General features: G+C 40.8%; 1 protein-coding gene and 1 long non-coding RNA gene across 2 annotated transcripts in view; both read right to left on the reverse strand.

Annotated features, from left to right (window-relative positions):
- Nucleotides 1–22,558, reverse strand: part of LOC106987592 (ankyrin repeat domain-containing protein 26-like) — a 139,715-nt gene that overhangs the window by 84,549 nt on the left and 32,608 nt on the right. The window contains exons 7-9 of the mRNA XM_053213931.1: nt 19,629–19,665; nt 14,158–14,230; nt 205–371 (exon numbers count right to left, since the gene is read on the reverse strand). Coding sequence (XP_053069906.1) covers nt 205–371; nt 14,158–14,230; nt 19,629–19,665 — 277 coding nt within the window. The remainder of the gene's footprint in view (nt 1–204; nt 372–14,157; nt 14,231–19,628; nt 19,666–22,558) is intronic.
- Nucleotides 3,554–6,397, reverse strand: LOC128313752 (uncharacterized). Its single transcript, XR_008294798.1, has 2 exons — nt 6,341–6,397; nt 3,554–4,697 (listed from the first exon to the last, which is right to left on the reverse strand). It is a non-coding gene; the product is annotated as an uncharacterized LOC128313752 (long non-coding RNA).

The raw sequence follows: 22,558 nt of genomic DNA on the forward strand, positions 1-22,558 counted from the left end.
ATTTTATTTAATAAAATATTTATCACTATGACTGCAAAAAATGGTATCTCATTGGTATTTACATTTTTCTCATTAGCACATAGGATGAAATATCTCCACGAAAAATACGAAATTTGTTCATCATGAAGATTAGCTCAAACTAGAAAAGATTGTTGCATAGGAAAATAACAATTACCTACTATTTAAATATTGCTATAGGCTTACCTATCAGAATCTTTATTTTCTGTAATAGGCAATTGATGGCTATCAGTTTTTCCATTCTGTCTTTGTGGAATTAATCCAGCAGCCGCAGCATCATGTATGTTTTCTGATACTTCCATGTCACTTCCTCTGTGCTTCTTTTTTTCTTCAACCTTTAATGGAACTTGATACTAAAGGTAATTGTTACTTTAGTCAATAAAAAGGTTTTTTTCATTAACTTTATCAGTTGACACTTAGTTTGTCATAAATTCAATGGAGGAAAATATTTTGTGTTTACTTTATCATTACAAGGAATAGTAATTTTTATAAACTCTCCTTCATTTCTGTTGGAATTAAAAAAAAAAAGCAGAAGTTACCAAAATTTCTAAAAGGGCTTTCTTAATTTTGTACTCTTATTCGTATCCACACTTTGCTACTGAGAATTCCCCACCCACCCCATCCCATCTGACCAAGAGATACAAAGAAATGAAAAGACAAGAGACAAAATGTGTCCTTTTCTTTCCTTACCACCTGGGTTTTACACAACAGCCAGATTTAAAACATGGGACATGGAGGTGCTCCTGTAACAAAACCAGGAAGCTTTCCTCTTTCTGCACGGAGCTATTCTTTCCCTGACTGCCTTTTACAATTCTTTTTCTTTTGGATCCTAAGGTTCTCAAAAAAAGTGACAGTGTCCCCTAAAATTTATGAACCAAAGTTTGCCACAACACAAAAGGAACAAAGTGAAACAGACGTTAGGGTGGAATTCTGGGAAATTAGTAATGCTCTCCGAATCTCACATTCAATAACCATAAAACTTTATAGGGAGAGGATGTAAAAGTAATGATCACCTTTAATCCCATTTACTACTGATAATGCGAGTAAAACTCAAAAAGGTTAAATGATTTGTACCAAGTTCCTAAAGTGGCATTCCCTAGCATTTTATGGCACCAAAAGAGACGATACAATTCTTGAATGTTGAATCAGAGAAATTACCACAAATTCATTAAATTAGTCAGATGCATGAAAAGTGTGACTTTCGCACAGTAAATTAATACCTTGATTTGGGACGAGGAGATTAGCTACTTATTCTTTTAAAGGAGGGTATCTCTAGATTTTGTCTATTTCTAAAGTCCACACATCTCAAAACTCAGTTTTCTCCCTTGGAGTTAAATACTGAAGGCTTGCTGAAGGTTTATGCTACCTACATGGTAAAAATCATACAGGCCAAGAGATATCATACTTTATTGAACATAAAGTGAAGGTTTGACTCAACAGAAACATCTGAGAATGAGATTAAAAAATGTGAAAAAAGGGGTGATAATACAAATAGCTGTTATTAAGCCTATCTCAAAGGGGTCATGTTGAAATTCTAAGTTCCAAGATTGTGAATAAAGCAGACAAGACTGCCTATTTTTGTGGGGAATCAGCTTAGGAATTCCCTGAGCCTGAACTGATGGGTTAACCAGGCATAGAAAATTACAAAGCCATAGGATGCTCACACCCAAGTTTGGGTAAACAATATTAGGTATCTAGGTACAGAGAGGGAGGGGCAAAGGCTCCAAGACCAAGGTGTGAGAGGTAAACAAGATTAGATATTCAGGAGGACACACTCCCCAATTGAGTACTATGGCAGAAAGCTGCTTTCACAGGAAGGAAGGACCAAATGAGGTAAACAGGTAAATAGGGCTATAGGCTGTAGGCTGCAGGGTGAAGATGCCCAGAGGGGAGCTAATTAGCAAAAGAAAGGTGCCTTGTGGATCCTGAGGTAGCATCTGTCTTCTCCCCTAGACTAGCTAAGATGAACAGAGAAGCTGCCTCAGGTCAGCTGTTAACAACCATCTGCCAGGCGCCAGGATTTTGTTTTACATTGACCCTAACCCCTAACACCCTAGATCTTGAAACCCCCTTTCCCTCATGCCCATGAGTTCATGTTCACAGATTGATTGTCTCTTTGTGCACGTCCATCACCATGTTTGGAAGCCTTCTGATCCTATTAAAAACAGAACAAGGACCCTTAATCCGGGCTCGTGTGTTCTCCTGGACATTACCTGTCTCTCCCATTGTAATCCTGCATCCCGCTGTCTTGCTAGACAAGCAAGAAACCTAGACCCAGAGTCTACAGACACATACTGAAGCAATACATAGATTTCTTTAGCTGGGAACATGTGTTTATATTCCTTCTCTTAGTTATTGCTTCTTTCTCATTTTATTGTTTATGGAAATGCAATTTATATTTAAGCCAATATATTAAAAAAAAAAAAACAACCTGGAGATTATTATGGTTTTTAAGCAGTTTCTTTATGGTTATTCTGGTTCATGAGGTCACATGGTACTTATATAGCTAAGTTAGTTTCCCAGTTCATATACTACTTGGAAGACTGACACTGAAACTTTAAGGAAAACAAATCACAAGAATGTTTCCCTGAACTCCTTTTTGTTAGATAGCAGAAATAATCTATTTCCAGACACAATTACTTATTTAGACAATTCCATTGTATGCACACTCTTGTTCTTTTGAGTGGAGACTCAGAATGGATCAGATAATTGCTAAAGAGAAAAAACAAGAGTAAAAGCAAGGCGGACCTCCTTCTCTTTTGGAGGTTGAACTTTCTCTCTTTCCAAAGACAGGAACTCTACTTGTGACATGCCTATCTCATTCTTAAACCTTTGCATATCTTGATGTAATTCTTCACTTAGATGTACTTCAGATGCTGGAAAACTAGATGCTGAAGATGAACTCACAATTTCTAATTCAGAATCAATACTTTTATAGTTATGAGTACTGTCATTATCTGCATATAATGGCTTCTGGAAAAAAGTCTTGTACTGGTTTTGTTTTCTCGTGTTTGTGACAGCAGAAATATCATGCTTTTTTGTTTGAACCATGTGTTTCATCACATGGCAGCATGCAAGCCACAAATCAAAAAAGCTCTATGAATCACTAGACTGAGGTCTAATTTACAATCGGTGGTCATGCTCGCTTCGGCAGCACATATACAATCGGTGGTATCTTGGTCCATATTTTTTGCCATTTGGATGTCAAACTCTCTTGGCCTTCTTTCACTTTAAATGTAACTAGTGGGTTCTTTGCTTTTTTATTTTCTATATCATTTTAAAAATCCTCATTGTTGTTAAAAAGATGCTCAATGTCTGCTTTGTTCTCATTTTCATAGTCTGATTACTTTCTTTCTTTCTTTAATTTGAAATTTATTGTCAAATTGGTTTCCATACAACACCCAGTGTTCATCCCAACAGGTGCCCTCCTCAATGCCCATCACCCAGCATCCCCTCCCTCCCATCCCCCATCAATCCTCAATTTATTCTCAATTTGTAAGAGTCTCTTATGGTTTGGCTCTCTCCCTCTCGAAGGTTTGTTTTTTTATTTTTGTTTTTGTTTTTTTCATTTCGCCTCCCCCATGGTCTTCTGTTAAGTTTCTCAGGATCCACAAAAGAGTGAAAACATATGGTATCTGTCTTTCTCTGTATTACTTATTTCACTTAGCATCACACTCTCCTGTTCCATCCACGTTGCTACAAAAGGCCATATTTCATTCTTTCTCATGGCCAAGTAGCATTCCATTGTGTATATAAAGCACAATTTCCTTATCCATTCGTCGGGTGATGGGCATTTAGACTCTTTCCATAAATTTGGCGGTTGTTGAAAGTGCTGCTATAAACATTGGGGTACAATTGCCCCTACGCATCAACACTCCTGTATCCCTTGGGTAAATTCCTAGCAGTGCTATTGCTGGGTCATAGGGTAGATCTATTTTTCATTTTTTGAGGAACCTCCACACTGTTTTCCAGAGTGGCTGCACCAGTTTGCATTCCCACCAAGAGTGCCAGAGGGTTCTTGTTTCTCCACATCCTCCCCAGCATCCATAGTCTCCTGGTTTGGTCACGTAGCCACTCTTGACTGGTGTGATGTGGTATCTCAGTGTGGTTTTGATTTATATGTCCTGGATGATTTGCTTTCATTTAAAGAAAGCTTAGAAGATGACTGGCAAGCATATTCTGGGGACCCAGGTATGAATGAGAGAGAATGACATTTTCAAGACTAGGCTCTTTTTGTTCAGGAAATGCCTGAAATACTACCGAGACAGACACTCCAAATGCATCTTCTTCCTCACAGTCAAGCACAGTATTTGTCCAATTCGAAGGTATTTCCTTTCAGTTGGTTCCTCCTTAGAGTGAACCCGTGGTGGTTCTTCTTCAAGACGAGTAGGAATGCTGTATTGTTAACAAATTTCACCAAACTTCAGCTTTCACTCACTGGTGATGAGTTTTAAGCTATTTTTCCAGTCTAATTTGCCTTATTTGATCCACATTTCCTCAAAGTTTTGCATAGAAGCATGTCTTAAATATAGAGATATATCATGCTCCCTATCACATTCCTTATTCATTGCTGGTCCTTGAGTAATTTTTTGCAGTTGCAAAAATGGGTGGTTAATTTCCTTGTTTTGATTTTCACATGTCTTTTCGGGCAGGATACATGTTTGTAAAAACACCTTGTCCTTAAGTAATCAAGTACGGACAAAGAAAAATGAGAAAATAATTACAATTGTACTGTTAACTTTCTTCATCTATGTTTAGCTGTTCCCAAGTCACGGGATTGTAACTTCCTGCAAGAAGTGAAAACTAACTTGCCTTAGCCTAAGACAGAAGAAAAATATGAACTCATAAACTCAAGCTTGTCAGTTTTTGGAACTAAACAATTCATTAGATGTTAAATTGACCAAAAAATAAGTTAGATGATTTCTAATGTTATAAACCTTAAAAACTATTTAGCTTACCATCCCTTATAACGAGCACTAAAGTGCATTTGAGTACTTTTTAAGGATTAATAACTAGAGAATGCGAAACCTTTAAATTATTAGCAGCCAAATCAATTAATATCAAAGAGAAAAAAATATGCTTGCAGTGTGAATCGGCTTAAGATTCTCTCTCTCACCCTGCCCTCACCTACCCACGTACTCTGTACTCACTCTCTCTCTCAAAAGAAAGAATTAATAGAAAGAGTAACCATAAGGAACAGAAAATACATTTACAGAATGGTACTCTATTGATTGAAAAATATCTGTGTGTAAGTGGACTCCCACAGTACAAACCCACCTGGTCCAAGGGTCAACTGTATACCTACATGATGTCTCCCCTAAGAGATTACCAGAACTTAACATAGTGCCAAGTTAGAAAATCAAAAACCCATTCCTAATTTCCCATTCTTTTCTGGACCCTATGACCATTTTATTGGCATTCAGACATCTTCACATTTAAAACAAATATTCTTTTTAAATTTTTTTTCCCAACGTTTATTTATTTTTGGGACAGAGAGAGACAGAGCATGAACGGGCGAGGGGCAGAGAGAGAGGGAGACACAGAATCGGAAACAGGCTCCAGGCTCTGAGCCGTCAGCCCAGAGCCCGACGCGGGGCTCGAACTCACGGACCGCGAGATCGTGACCTGGCTGAAGTCGGACGCTTAACCGACTGCGCCACCCAGGCGCCCCTAAAACAAATATTCTTGGGGGGGCCTGGGTGACTTAGTCGATTAAGCGCCCAACTTTGGCTCAGCTCATGTTCTCACAGTTCATGAGTTCGAGTCCTGCGTTGGGCTCCTTGCTCTCAGTGCAGAGCCTGCTTCGGATCTTCTGTCCCCCCACCCCGCTCTCAACAATAAACAAACATTCACCAAACAAAGTATCCTCAATATATAGTAAGTCACTAAAAGCCACTGTGATCATTTTGTCTTCTGTTTCTATAGCACCCTTTACAGGTTACAAAACGTTGCCACATTTGTTCATTATGCATAACCAAGAGGTGGGCATTGGTGCCATTTTTAGGAACGAGGTCATTGACCTTGAGGCAAGTTTTTCCAAGATCCCACAGCTAGGAAGTGACGGAACCAAGATGCTAGCATGTCTTTGATTTCAAATACAGCGCTTGTAGCATTATGCAGCAGCTGCCTGGGCCTGAGAGATCAGGACTTTTTTACCTCCTTCCCTAGTTGTCACCTTAGAATAGGTCATCATTACTTTACTTATATTACTACAAGTATGACTGCGATGTTATTTTAATCATTCAAAAGGCAAATCAACGCATCTCTTGGATGTTTTAACATCACTCCATGCCTATACTTAAAAATAAGAAGAAGACAGTACCTCAGGAAGAGAAGGTGATTCTACATCTCCCTCTTCTCCTAATTTTAATGCTGACATATCTATAGAATAGGGTCACAGATAAATTAATGAAAACATGTGTTACTATGAATTTTAAACACAGACACAAGTCTATCTCCATGAATATTTCAACAAAATAAAAGCAATAGCAGAAAAGATGTTCAGGGGGTTCACGATTTTCCGGAAGTAAAAGGGGATAGTACTTGGGATACTTCTAAAGAAAGATAGCAACAGAAAAACACCTTCACGAAAAAAGGATAATATATTTGGATCTACATACTTCCAGATTTTTTTTTTCATACTAGCATTTAATCATAGGAAAACAACTCACAGAGATTCACTAGCTTACCACTTCTGTAATTTTTATGCACTCCACCAGCAGAAGTCAAACTGTCATTAACTGCTTGCTCTGGTGTCACATTTTCAATAATACCAACACCATCTTCCTTTGCTTCCATTGCTGACTTTGAAGTTCCTTCCTAGAAAAGCAGCACAAAACAAAAACCCAACTTCAGAAAAATATCACATTGATTCATTTGGTCACGCACTCACCCACTCAGACAAGCACATACTGTATCTGTTAAGTCATAGCCACGATCTGGGGAAGAGCTGGAAATAGAAATAAAAGACAGAGTCTGTTCTATATGCTAGTAGCAGTAGAGATGCATGAAAACAGGTAAGGACAGAAAAATAACATCCACTAGTTCTGCAAGGGAAGTGAATAACGTACAGTGAATGCACAAAGGAGAAAACACTTACATTTGGGAAGCTCAGCAAACGCTGGGAAGATAGGGCTGTATCTTAAAAGACAGACAAAGTGCACAGGGAGGGTGTGAAGGGCATTCTATAATGGCAAAAGAATCAAGTATGAAATAATATAGTAAGTGACAACACCTATGCAATATGGCAAAACTGGAACAGAGTTCTTGGGAATGGGATAGATAGAGAGATATTACTAGAACATCAGGACGAAACCAAAAAAAAGAAAAAAGAGCAGTGTTATGTGAGCACGTGAATTTTCACCTTCAGGTAATGGGGATCCATTGAATAAGCAGAGGAGTGACATCGTCACAAGTATATTTTAGAAAGGTCACTCTGGCAGCAATGTAGGACGAACGTAAAGGAAGCAAAACCAGAAGAGTACTGCAAAATTATAGTTGAGCGAGTGAATTACGGGAATAACATATGAAAAATGGTAAGCAGGTACAAAATATCGAATGTGGTGAGTGAGTGGTTGCGGTGATTTCAGGGAAGTTCGGAATCCAGGACATTTCCTGTTCCAGGGCTGCTATTTATTAGGCTAGGGAACACAAATGACAGAGCAGATTAAAAAGAGTCAGGGAAGAGGAAAGGAAATGGGTCAGAAACAATGTGTTTAAACTAAGGCATATTAAATTAAAAGTACCCAGGGGACTTCCAAAGAAAATGTTAGGGCCGCCTGAAGGCCTCATTCAGTTAGCAACTGACTCTTGATTTTGGCTCAGGTCATGATCTCGCAGTTCATGGGTTCAAGCCCCACATCTGGTTTTGCGCTGACAGTGCAGGGTCTGCTTGGGATTTTCTCTCTCTCCCTCTGTCTCTTTTCCCCTCCCCACTTAAGCTCTCTCTCTCTCTACAATTAATAAATGAATAAACTGTAAAAAAAGGGAAAAAAAAGAAAATTCAGATCAATACATTTCCTGTAAGCAGAGCCCATCTTAAATATCTATAAAACAACTAAACTGATATAATAATGCAAACCTACACAGAAGTGTAAAATTGTGAAAAGGAAAATAAAAGGAGGCGGGAGGAGGAAAGATGGCAGAGGAGAGTTATCAGAATTTCCCCTGACCCTCAAACACAGCAGTATTGAGGTCACAACACTTGGAATACCAGGAATACAGGCTGCAGAGGGACAGAAAAATCTCCACAGGTGCAAAGACAAAGCTTGGCGGGAGAGAAGGGTGTGTATGCGGATTGGGAGAAATAAAATGGTCCGCACAAGCATGGAGTGGGGGAAGCCCTTTGGTGGAGAAACGAAAGGAAGGTAGAGAGAGAGGCTGTGGGAAGTGTATTTGGATATGAGAAAACCTGTCCGGAACACAGACCAAGGAGAGGTCCAGAGAGCCAATTCTACTTTGCAAAACAGCCTTAGAAGCTAAAAAACAGACTCTTCAAGGTTGCCAGACTTTCTCTAGCAAAGAGCTGCCACCTCCCATGCCTGGTGGGGAGGGAGCCGCCCCTAGGCTCTCAGTGAAACACTGGGAGAGAACACCTTGAGTATGGTGTAAAGGGGAGGTATTGCCCTGCCCATGGGAAAAAGACTCTGCAGGCATGAGCCAGAGGACCTTTGTCAACTGGGCAGAGTGGTCCTACTCCAAAACCAGGTCTGAGTAAAGCGGGATCCTATAGGGTTTTGAATCCCAGCTCAGTGCTCAGGGAGCACAGGAGAATTTGCAGCAAGGCAAGCCGGGCCCCCAGGATATTCTGTGAGGACGACCTAAACAGTGAGCTTTGAGACACCTCGTGTGAGCAGGAGAGATTGGGGTGTCGCCATTTCTCTCTCCATGACCCACATCGTGGGGCTTCAGGGAATGGACAGTGAGCCTCAGTGGAGGCAGGCCAATTACACAAAACCCTGCCTCTTTGTGCCTCATAACTGCTCTCTGTGGGAGTGAGACTGACACTGATGGGACCAGACAGCCCCTCCCGTAGACCAGCACAACCACCTGTCACAGACACCAGTGGACAACTCTTCTCTGGTTTTCTACCTTTGTTTCTTTGTTCTCATTTGAATTACTATTCTTTTTATCTTTTTCTTCTCTGTCTTAGTGTTTATTTCTTTATTTTGAGAGAGAAAGTGAGTGATCAAGCAGGAGAGGTGCAGAGAGACGGAAGGAGAAAGAATCCAAGCAAGATCCATGCTCTCACTGCAGAGCCCGATGGGGGTTAAGAACCCACGTACAGCAAAACATGACGTGAGCCAAATTCAAGAGTCGGATGATTCGCCAACTGACCCACCCAGGCGCCAATCTTTTCTTTCCTTTGCTTTCCCTTTCTTCTCTTTCCCCTTTTTACTCTTTCTACTCTCCTCTTTCCTCATCTCCCTTTGGAAACAGCCTAGTAGTCTCGAGTTCACGTGGGTCAAACTAATTATATATCTACATGAATAGATATATCTTAATATATACCTATATACCTATATATAGGTATATATAGATATATCTATATATTTTTTTTCCTTTCTTCCTCTGTTCTGGTGCTTTGTTTGCTTGATTGTGCATTTTCTCTATACTTTTCTAGATCTCCTTCTTCATTTTCCCCCCTCTCTTTCTGGATTAAGCCCTAGAGCTCCTTTGAGTCACTGCCTGGTCTTTTTTTTCACTCCAGTCATTTCTCTTTTTGTTTGGGCAAAGGATTATTCACCACCTTCTTCTCCTTTTTTCCAGGATTACTTCAACAAACAAATCAAAGCACACCTGGTGGAACGCCCAAACCACCTTTCCAAGTAGCGAGAAAAGCAGCCAAAGACGCACCAAAAGAGCGCACGCAACACACTCCAAAAACATTTGTTCAACTGCCAGGCCCTGGGCAGTGTAGGAGCTCTTTTTATTATAGTAGTACTCGCAGGTGTGGGACACAGAACAAGCTATTAACACACACAAAGGGCAGGAATCTAGCCAAAACGACGAAATCGAAGAATTCTCCTCAAAAAAAAATTCCGGGAAGAAAGGACAGCCAGTGAAGTGCTCAAAAGAGACAGAAACAGTACATGTGAGCACACTTTGGGATTGACACTCATAAGACGCATAGTTGCGCTTGAAAGCACGCACAGAAGACAGCAGACAATTTCCTGCTTCAGAGATCAAGGACCTAAGGAATCGTCACAATGAACACTGAAAATGAAATGGTGTAAAGGAGATAAAGAGTAAACTAGATGCAGTGACAGCAAGGACGGGAGAAGCAGCAGACAGAATCGGTGAAAAAGAAGATCCACTGGTGGACAAAGATGAAGCAGAGAAAGGAAAGAAAGGAAATTATGGACCAAAAGGCAGGTACTAGAGACCTACGTGATTAAGTGAGATGAAATATTAGCCACATCCTACGAGTCCCAGAAGAAGAAGAGTGAGAGAAAGGGGCAGAAGGTTTATCTGAACAACGTATAGCTGAGAGCTTCTCTCATGAGGGGAAGGAAACAGGCATCCAAGTCTTGGTGGCACAGAGAATTCACTTCCAAGTCAACAAAACCATGTCAACACCATGATATGTCATAGCGAAAGCGGAAGAATACAAAGATAAGAAGAGAATTCTGAAAGCAGCTAGGAACAAACGAGTCTTAATCGACAAGGGAAGACTCATAAGGGTAGCAGCAGACCTGTCCAAAGAACCTTGGCAGGGCAGAAGGGAGGGGTAGGAAACGGTGAATGTGCTGAATGGGAATATATGCAGAAAAGAATCCCTTCCCCAGCAAGGCTGTCATTTAGAATAGAAAGAGAGAGAAAGGCTTTCCCAGACAAACAAACCCTAATGGAGTTCATGACCATTAAACCAGCCCTACAGGAGATCCTAAGGGGCGACTCTGTGAGGGAAAGCAGCAGAGACTACCAAGAACCAGAGGCCTCACCAAAAGCATGAAACCTTCAGATAACACAATGACACTAAATCCGTATGTTTAACGAATCACTCTGAATGTGAATGAACTCAATGCCCCAATCAAAAGACACAGGGAATCAGAATGGGTAAAACACAAAACAAAACCAAAGAACAAGATCCATCAATGTGTTGTCAACAAGACACTGATTTTAGACCCCAGGACACCTCCAGATTCAAAGTGAAGGTATGGAGAACCACGTATCGTGCTACTAGAAGTCAAAAGAAAGCTGGAGTCGCCACACTTGCTCCAGAAAGACTAGATTTTGAACCAGAGACTGTAGTAACAGATTCAGAAGGGCATAGATCATAATTAAGTGGTCTATCCATCAAGAGGAGCTAACAGTTGCAAATGTTTATGGCCCCAAAGTGAAACGCCCATACATATGAATCGATTAATCACAAACATGATTAAATGTATACATACAAATACCATGAGTGTAGACTACTTTAAGACTCCACTCATGGCAATAGGCGGGTCGTCAAGGCAGAAAATCAGTAAGGAAACACAGATCCAATGTGTCATTGGACCAGATGTATTCAGATATACATAGATATAGATTGGCCTCATATATATGCATTTATATACATGGATATCAACACTGATATATAAAATCTTTTCATCCAACAGCAGTAGAACGCATGTTCTTCTTAAGTGCACACAGAACATTCTCCAATGTCTCCAAGTGACATCCTGGGTCACAAAACAGCCCTCCACAAATATAAAAGGCCTGAGATCATTCCTTGCATATTGTCAGATCACAACAACGAGCACTTGCTCATTCTTATTCTCTCTCCTTCCCTTCCCAAGAGAAATACAAACATTTCAAAAACATTTAGCTCTGTCCCTTCCAAGAAAGAGAAAAACAAGAATAAAAAACCTTGTGGGGCAATGAGTCCTGGATGGAAACCACACACAGACAGTAGATTCTATAACCAATATGTTGACAATGGAGTTGACAGAAAGTGATGTACTAAAAGAACAGACACTAAAGAAATAGTTTCTGCAAGGACAAATTAGGGTAGGGGTAAACAATTAAAAAGAGCCTGGTGCAGGGAACACGTATGTGGCACAGTCAGTTCAGCATCCACCTTCAGCTCATGAGTCATGATCTCATGGGTTGTGGGTTTCAGCCCCACGTTGAGCTCTGTGTTGACAGCTCGGAGCCTGCAGCCTGCTTTGGATTCTGTGTCGCCCTCTGTCACTACCCCTACGCCCGTTGCACTCTGTGTCTCTATCTGTTTCAAAAATAAATAAACTTTAAAAAAATTAAAAAAAAACATGAAAAGCATGGGGGGAGAAGAGGGAAAAAGAAAAAAAAAACAAAAAACACATGACCAATCAATCAAGCATGAGCTTAAGACAAAAAAGAAAAGGAAAAATGTGAGCAAAAGAAGGTAAGTGGAAACATCATACATTTTTCAACAGGTATATAATAGGATTGGGAATATACCATGAACAATAGTCTCTTTTAAACCTTTTAAAGATATATGTGTCTATATATGTGTGTGTATATATGTGTGTGTGTGCGTGTGTGTGTGTACATATATATGTATACATGTATGTGTGTGTATATATATGAGTGTAAATATATATGTGTATATATGCATATATTATATCTATCTATCTATCTATCTATCTATACCTATCTATCTATCTATATATCTATCTATCTATCTATCTATCTATCTATCATTTATGTAAAAGAGAGGCTTTGATTCACAGTATATTCCTAATAATACTGACTCTTATCACTATCTGGTTATAAATACTGTAATAAATAACTTAATTTTTTTCGCTATAAATAAACTGTTCAATTCCTGGCCTCTCTCGCTTCCGAAAAGCTAGAAATTATTACTAGACTAACAAAAGGACAGAAAAGAGAGGTTCCTAACACGTCAACATTCACTATGGAGAAAGAATTGGGAATGAGAATTCTGGGAAGAAATGGGAACCTTCCAAGGATGTATGTAATGGCATACAGATGCGGTTACACAAACAAAGGCTGAGGACTTTTTCTCTGCAAATTTAAGCTCACAATAGGAGGATACTAAAAATATACTGTAACCTTCTTTCTTGTGTAACTCCTGATTTCCTCAATAGAATTCATTTGCGTTTATACATGTTAAACACTAAAACGGCATATAAACTGAAGCCTGACTTTTTCAATTCACATATTTAATTGTGATATATCATGCGTATTTTGTTACTTTTCAAACTCCATTCTACGGAATTCCATTTCCCTACTCATTTATTCCCATTCAAAAACCATGACATTGCTTCTTCCAAGCAAGACGTTATTCTAGGAGCTCCAGGAGTCTGGCAAGTGTGTTTCCTAACCTCCAGGAGCTTATCATGACTGACGGGCTTTGAAATGAATACTGAAATAAATATCAGATGTCTGAAACTTTAAATTTTAGAATCTGACACAAGGACTAGGAGGAGATAGTGTTCAAAGCTAGAATACGAAAGATTTCTGAAATCAGAAATTTGACAACTTGGCTATGAAGAGCCTCTGCTCATAGAGCTACTCTTTTCAGCAAAATACGTATTCTTCGGGGAGATGCACAATTTTAACTTACTCTTCATGCAGTTATTTGAAAACTACAGGAGAACACCTTTGTAAGGTAAATGTTGAGAAATAATGTAAGCATCTAAATTTCTACATTTTCTAATATTATTTTAGTCTAAATGTAGAACAAAGGATAGAGCCAAAGGAAAATCCTGTATGTCACCAAAATAAAACTTGCCCGGGGCCGGGGGTGGGGGGGCGGGTGGGGGCAACCTACAATAGATACTTGGACCCACTCAGGTTTCATTTAGGCATGAGTAGTATCAGTCATGTTACTATCACAGTGAGAATCCTTATCCTTAAGCAAATGTCACATTGCCTCCATGATGGGAAAGCTTTTCCCAATATCATATGACGGTCATTATATATTTTCCAGCCCATTCTTTGATCAGCCTCCACCTGTAGGATTTACCAAAGTACAACAAAACAAAACAAAACATTCAACGCGTCCTGTATCTGTAAAGTGGTTTCTTCTTGCTAATTTTCCATGACACACATGAAATGATGATACACAGGCTCCTCTTAAATTTTCAGAGTAAATAAGGGAGAAAACTCAATTCAGAGCAGGAAAGTGAGTTTCACAGGAGGGTGCTTTACCTTGGTACCAAAATCTAAGACTTGGCTAGATGATGTAGACCATGAATCATCAGGACCAGGTTTGTCGGAAAGCCTTGAGAGCAAAACAATACAAGAAAAGCATGTTCATTCATTTACAAACAAAATTTTAAAAAGTTCAGGGAAAGGTCGCCTATCTCTTTCTTCCACAAAGTTTCTTGGTATCATTAAAATTTTACTTCTGGGTTTTCACTGAGTTTCATTTTAATGCCAGGAATAGCAACATCCAGAGTTATATTAGTTTAAGTTGTACAATATAGTGATTCACCAACTCCATACTCACCCCGTGCTCATCATGACGAGGGCGCTCCTTCATCCCCATCGTCTCTTTCAGCCCTCCCACCACTCACCTCCACTCCGCAACCAGCCGTTTCTTCTCTGCAGTTAAGAGCCTAATTCTTGGTTTGTCTCCCCTTTTGTTTCCTCCCTTTGCTCGTTTGTTGTTTCTTAAGTGCTACATGAGTAAAATCATATGGCATTTGTCTTTCCCTGACTTTGCTTATCATACTACACTCAGGCTCCATCCAGGTGACTGCAAATGCCAAGATTTCATTGTTTTATGATTAAAATTACAGTGTGTGTGTGTGTGTGTGTGTGTGTGTGTGTGTGTGTGTGTGGACATACATACACACACACACATACATTCATATAGGGCTTCTTCTTGGTTCACTCAGCTGTCAAAGGACGCTTGCGCTGGCTGTTGGAAATAATGCTGCAATAAACACAGGAGTGTGTGTGTCCCGTGGAATTCGTGTTTTTGTATTCTCTTGGGTAGTATCCAGTAGTGCAATTACTGGATCATAGGAGAGTTCTGGTTTTAACTTTTTGAGGAACCTCCATACTGTTTTCCACAGGGGCCACCCCCATTTGCATTTCCACCAACGGCGCAAGAGGTTTCCTTAGTCTCCACATCCTCGCAAACACTTGCTTCTTGTGTCTTGGAGTGTAGCCATTCTGACAGGTGTGACGTGGTATCTCGTTGTAGTTTGGGGGAGCATCTTTTCATGTGTCTGTTGACCGTCTGTATGTTGTCTTTGGAAAAGTGTCTGGTTATGTCTACTGCTCATGTGTAAACTGGGCTTTTTTGGACGGGGGTGATGTTGACATGTATCCATTTTTTAGACATTGTGGATACTAACCCTTTACTGGATTTGCAAAACATTTCCAAATTTGTTCTCCATTCCAGAGGTTGCCTTTCAGGTTTGACGGATTCCTTCACTGTGCAAAAGCTTCGTAGGTTGATATAGTCCCCAAACCTTATTCTTGCTTTATTTCCCTTGGCTCAAGAGACATAACTAGTAAAATGTGGCTACAGCCAAAGTCAGAGAAATGACGGCCTGTGCTCTCTTCAAGGATTTTTTTTTTTTTTTTTTATGGTTTCAAGTCTCCCACTTAGGTGTTTAATTCATGTTGAGTTTATTTGTGTGTATGGTACAGAAATTGGTCCAGGTTCATTCTTTGGCATGTGGCTTGTCCAGTTTTCCCAACACCATTTGGTGAAGAGAATGCCTTTTCCCCACTGGATAGTCTTTCCTGTTTGTAGAAGACGAACTGACCATACAGTGGTGGATTTATGTCTGGGTTGGCGGTTCTATTCCACTGAGCTCTAAGGCTATTTTGTACGCCACTACCCACCATGCTGTTTGGATTACTACAGCTTTGGAATAGAACTTGAAAGCTGAGATTGCGATACCTCCAGGGTTCCTCGTTTTCAATATTGCTTTGGCCATTCAAGGTCTTTTGTGGTTGTATACAACGTTTAGGCTTGTTTGTCTAGCTCTGTGACAAATGCTGTTGGTATGGTGACAGGGATTGCATGACATCTGTAGATGGCTTTGGGTAGTGTAGACACTTTAAAAATATGTATTCTTCCCATCTGTGAGCATCGGATGTCTTTCTCTTTCTTTCCGTCACCTTCAATTTCTTTCATCGGTGTTTTACGGTTTCCAGAGTACAAGTCTTTCACAATTTGGACCCTGTTTTAAAAAAAAGCTTTCTGTTCTCTATTTGGCCTGGACCTCTCCTAACCTGTGAAATCTCCAGGAAAGACCCAGTCTGAGTTTCCATAACCAAATGTGACAGGCAGACAATGCTCTGAAATGGTTGAAAATGAAATGTGTAAACGTTACCACAATGACTTCTCACCTCACATCTGTCAGAATGGCTCAGTTTCAACACACAGGAAACAACAAGGGTTGCTCAGGGTGTGGAGGAAAAACAACCCTTGTGCACCGGTCATGGGATATAAATTGGTATCGCCACAGCGAAAGCCACTATGGAGGGGCCTCAACGAATTAAAAACGCAAATACCATAGGATCCAGTGATTCCACTACTGGGTATTTATTTACCCAAGGCAAATGGAAATACTAATTTGAAAAGATATATGCACCCCTATCTTTATTATAGCATTATTTACAATAGACAAGATACGGAAGCAACCCAAGTGTGCACCAATACATGAAGAGACCACACACACACAAGCACACACACACACACACACAAACACACGCACGCACACACACACACACACACACACACACACACTGAAATATTACACAGCTATAAATGAGAATGAGATCCTGCCATCTGCAACATCATGGATGTACCTAGATGGTATGAGGGTAAGTGAAATAAGTCAGACAGAGAAAGACAAATCCTATATGATTTCACTTCTGTGTAGAATGTAAAAAGGGGAATAAATGAACAAACAGAGCAAAAGCAGAAACAGACCCATAAATGCAGAGCTTTGACTCCTGCCAGAAGGGAGGGGAGGTGGGGGGATGGCAAAATGGGTGAAGGGGAGAGGGGAGTTCAGGGTTCCAGTTATAGAATGAATAAATCACAAGGCTCAAAGGTACAGCATAGGGAATCTAGTCAGTGGTATCGTAACAGCATCATACATTAACAGATGGGAGCTACGCTTATGGCGATCACGGGGAAACATCCAGAGTTGTTGCATCACATATTACATTGTGTGTCAGGTAGACCTCCGGTTAAGTAAACGTATCAAAGTTTAGGTTTCTATGTTATGAGTGGTAGTACTAACTAGAGATTGAAAGATTCAAAGTTCCCAAGGCCAACTTTGTTCCCACACTGGTCTTGCCTTATTTAGGTCCATAATAACTAGCACGACATTCCAAGCCTTCAGGGGCATTCAGCTACCCAAGGACGGAGACTGTGATCCAAAGGGTCCTGGGAGTTGTGCCTCTGTTTCTCTATACGCTGCCTGACTATTTTCTTCCCTATGAGCTCCCACTCCTACATCACTCTTCGGCACGGTTCTGTGGCATCCCCCAACCTTTCAATCTTTAGCCAATGAAGCCATACACTCCTACAACAAGGATGGGCTCAAATGACCGAGGGTAGGAACCGTGTCCTGCTCCTGGAGAACAAGCGAACTGGGAGTCTCAGTCATCCACACAGTCCCCTCAACATAGGCATGTTATCACCGATCCAGATGAAGCTCCCTTACTGATTTGACAAGTCAGTCCTACCCCTGCCCAGCCCAGCCCTACAAGTACCTGGGAAGGGCATCACAGATTTAGGAAAAGAGGTGGAGTGAGGAGACAGCTTGCCTTGGGCCATACATCCCTGATGTTCGGAAACTCCAACACCCACCCCCAATTCCTTGAGAGGATCGAAGCTATCCTCCCTCAGTTGGGGTGGAAGTAGGGGATATCATATTTCTATTTGCTGTAAACAGACTCTTCCCAGCAGCTCAAATGATTTTTAATCTCTCTCATCAGAAAATCTGAGGTATGCTCGCACCTTCAATGAAACCAACACACACAAAAGCAGAAACCTGGTCACGACCCTCTTGAACTCTCTATTTGAATATGCCTTACTAAACAACTCCCCTAATCCTGGGTCCTTCATTCCTGTCATTCACCTTTATCTCCCTTGGCATAAACCCCCATATTCTGACATCTTTCCTCAAACTCGTATTCCTAACCAACTCAGTGTTGTTCTCCTTGACACCTGGTCTCCTCTGATAATTCGATTCTTACCCTCCTTCTTTGTATTCCTTAGACCCACTCCCCAGCTTTCTATTATTAAAACAGATGCCTGCAAGATGAAGACAAAAAAGAAGGAAGGAAGGAAGGAAAGAAAGAAAACCAGAATTTAAATCGCATTTCTGTCACTTATCATACCCAAATAGGTCACTTCAATCTCCTTTGAGTTTCAAATTCTCCAGGGAAACAACCATGGGGCAAGGAGGTGAAACATAGGTTGACGTACCAGAGCGTGTTTTGAGGAATCAATGTCTGAGGTTCCCTAAATCTCGAGACCCTAAGTGCTTTTGATTTGGCCTCTGGAAAAATGGAGAGTCCTTAGCTGGCAGAAGGGGGGAAATTATTGGGAAAAAAAAAAAAGAAATACCAAGGAATCCAGAGAAGAAAGTCAAAAGGAAAAACACAGTACAAAAGGTCATGGGGGAAAAAAAAAAACAACTCCAAAAAACCCAAAAAGCTTCCTAAAACTACACAAGGGTACTAGCCCAAAGCGAAACCAGCCTGAGAGCTTAGGCAACAGAGAATCATCTAGCAATATCCTCAAAATAGAGAGTGAGTTTAATTAATGTAACATGGTCTGCAACTAGATATCCTTCCCTTACAGAAAACTCATTTGTCTCAAGAAGAGGGGATATCACTACATCTAAGGACTTGCCTGATGACATCTTGCTTATTATGTAAAAGCCTTGACACCATGGCCATAGCTGACGTCCACCCTAAAATCTCAGATGGGAAAAACAAGGGACTAGTTACCACTGCACTAGTGACTTTTGTTAGCACTAGTGGTCAAATATATGAGGCCAAATGCTTGGACTAACCTGGGTTCTTAAGCAAACCCTAAATTGGTGTTCCCACATCATTATCTTTGACATTCTGAGTTGATCTGCCCTAGGATCTGTATCTTCATCTCAGTGCTGCTGAGGAACCAGAGAATGGATGCGGAAGCCTCAAGGGCTGACGGGCAAAGCCCCTCAGCTACCCGTTAACTATGGAATCATGGTCGAGTCATCAACCTCCCTGAACCACAGTCGCCAAAGTAATAAAAAGTAGGCTACAATAACACAGCTACTTTGCAAAGCTGTACAATGACTATATAACTGAACAGATGGTACCCATAGGATATAGTGTCTGGTCCAGTGTAGAACACGCAACAACCGGTTTTGTTCTCTGCGTTCCCTTAGGAGACACATAATTTTCAGTTCATTCATTCCCCTTCCTTTCCTTTCATTATCCGTTTCATTTCATTTCATTCCTTTATACTTTGAGAGGGAGTGCACACAGAAATCGGGAAAGATATCCCAAGGAGGCTGTCTGCGCAAAACCCGACGTGGGGCTTGAACTCACAAACCCGAGTTGAAGTCAAGAGTCATACCCTTAACCGACTGAGCCACCCGGGTGCCCCAGCAAATGTCATTTTTACAAATCCATAACAACCCTACCTGGATATAGAATCTTCCTCAGCCTTCTTATCTGCTCCTAAAGAAGAAAGCAAAATACATGTTAAATCAACAATCGAAAAATAGAGGAAATTACAAGTGTACGGCTTATGATTTGTGAACAGTGTTGCTTTGGGACCACACCTGGAAACCAGACTACACTGAATGGTAATTATCCCATTCGTAGGCTTAAAGCACTAAGAAATCTTACTTTCTCCTCTATATTGACCAAAAGCAAGAATGGGTTTTATCAGAATTTGACACCTACAGGGGAACTGATGTTGACAATGGCCATCACTGACCGACTCTATGGCACTGGAGGAAACTGGTATCGTTAGGAGAATGATTATCATGAGCGGACAATGGCAGACTGAAACTAGCATGATTTTTCTGGACTTCCACTCCTAGAGGAGTTGAAAGAGAGTATCTTTATTTTGCGGTAACACGGCAGAACGTCCCCAGCTCTTCAGCAGACACTCCTCAGTTTTAGGAGGAAACGCCCCCTCACAAAGTGTGCTCTATAGACACTGGACTTTGCAGCATGGCCAAACCATAGCAAACAGACTCTCCCTGGCCTTATTTCCATTGCCAAGGTAAGAAGGAAAGATTTGGCATTCCAGTTTGATATCGTTCTAACCTCTTGAGGCTGTCTCCTTCCATTGCTAGAGAGTCTATCTAGACCCACCGCACATCACAGAGGAGGATGATCCCAATGTGAGTGCTCTGTAGTGGTTCATGATGTCATTTTTCTCAACCCTCCCCATTAGGTGACACACATCTAGAGAAATCATACTTTTTCATGGAAGGCAGAGCTCATCAGATCCTCTACTGATGAGCAACTAAACGAAACAAAGGGCAAAGAATAGCTTGAATGCCTACATTCAATTACCAGGATATTTTCACTTTCTAAACATCCAAAGACATGCACTCTATGATTCTAACTCTAATAGGACACCTGGAAAGAGCAAGGCTATGGAGCTAAGGGTTGGGGTGAACGTAGGGATAAACGGGCACAGCACAGAGGACTTTTAAGGCAGTGGAACCCTTTCACACGATACCACAAAGATGGATTCCCATCATTACACTTTTGTTAAGACTCATAGAATGTATAACACCAAGGCTGAACACTAATGCACATTAGAGACTTGGCCACCAAATGAAGAGTTCGTGTCCGTAGAGAATGCACCACTGTTGTCAGCGTGCCGGGGTGGCTCAGTTGGTTCAGCGTCCATGTCTGGATCTGAGCTCAGGTCATGATCTCACAGTTCATGGGATCAAGTCCTGCATCAGGTTCTGTGCTGACAGCACAGGATGCTTTCCCCCCTCTCCCTCTGCCCCTTGGCGGCTCACACGCATGCATGCTCTCTCGCTCAAAACTAATCCAAGGAACTGAAAAAAAAAAATCCTACTAAAAATGGACCACTGTCGTGCAAGATGTTAACAACAGGGGAGGCTAGGCGTGTACGGGAGCGTGGTATGGTATATGGAGACTCTCTGTACTTCCTAATATATTTTGCTGTGAACTTAAAACTGATGTGAAAAATCAGGCTTATTAAATGTATGAAACAACAAAAACAACAAAATATGGTATCCATTGAAGCTACTCTTAGCATATACTAACTCATGATACAGTCACCTTGAACATTAACATAGAGATCAAAGTAACACAATAGGGGTACTGTCTCCCATTTGGAAGTATGTGAAAATGCATAAACAAAACACAAAAATACAACAGTTATTTGTATACTTAGGCAAGAAAACAATTGATGAATATGATGCGAAATCTTATACCTATAAACAGGGGTTCAGCACCATAGGAATCGAACCTGGGTTTTCCATATAATTAAGAGATTTTCATTCAAATTTTAAATCAAATATCATTATGTTGATCATACCTCAGAATCATAATGAAAGCTTAATCACATAAAAAAAGATTATAATGACCTAATATTGCCCTAGTAATTTTTACACAAATACCTGCTTCATATGGATGATGACACTGAAACCAGTACCATGGTAACCGTCATGTTACTTGCTAGTAAAACAAAATTTGAAGACACCACCAAAAATGACGTCAGGGCTATAATTCCTAGGCAGAACAGATTTCATCCAGCAGGCCGAAGATGGCTACCTTCAGAACATCCTACTTGAATGACTGGCCCTTGGTTGTTCCCTGGGATCTTGGATTTAAGGAGGGTTCCCACCATTCCCTAGCTGGTTAAGAGTGGTTCACTGTGCCTAAGTGCTGCTACACTCCATGTGCTTAAGGCCGTACACTTGATTTCCTTTCTGGAAACCTGGAATTTTGGGACATGCTAAGGAGAAGATGCCTATGTGATTAGCATTTGATGAAAACCTCGGGCACTGAGTATCCATAAGCCTCGTACTGGCCCACAACATTTCACTTGTGCTGTCCTAATTTCATGCTGGAGGAATTTAGCACATCCTGCCAACTCCATAGAGAAAGGATTCCTGGAAGCCTGCGCTTGGTTTCCTCTGGCCTTCACCCCGTGCACCATTGCTCGGTGCTGATTCGCCTTTCTAGCCTGTCCCCATACCAATCCACACGCATGACTACAACTATATGCTGAGTCCTGTGAGCTCTTCTAGTGAGTAATCAAATCTGGGTGTCACTGGGATGCCTCTAACACAACTGCATTATGTGAAATTTTATTATTTGGGTTGATGTCTTACACGTGGTTACAGTCAGAAGGTTATGTCACAGAATACCTTTCCTGGAATCTCTTTTCTTGGTATTTGACTTGAAAATTCCTACATCCCTATATATCCATTTGAAGAAAGGTTTAAAAGGAATACATGAAATCATGATGTCAGAAAGTGTGAAACAAGCAACAATCTTATTTTACTCCGAAAAGAGAGAGAGAGAGAGAGAGAGAGAGAGAGCGCGCGCGCAAATCCTGGTGATTGCCCCT

This window comes from Acinonyx jubatus, unplaced genomic scaffold (genome assembly GCF_027475565.1).
Source record: "Acinonyx jubatus isolate Ajub_Pintada_27869175 unplaced genomic scaffold, VMU_Ajub_asm_v1.0 scaffold_22, whole genome shotgun sequence".
NCBI lineage: Eukaryota > Metazoa > Chordata > Mammalia > Carnivora > Felidae > Acinonyx > Acinonyx jubatus.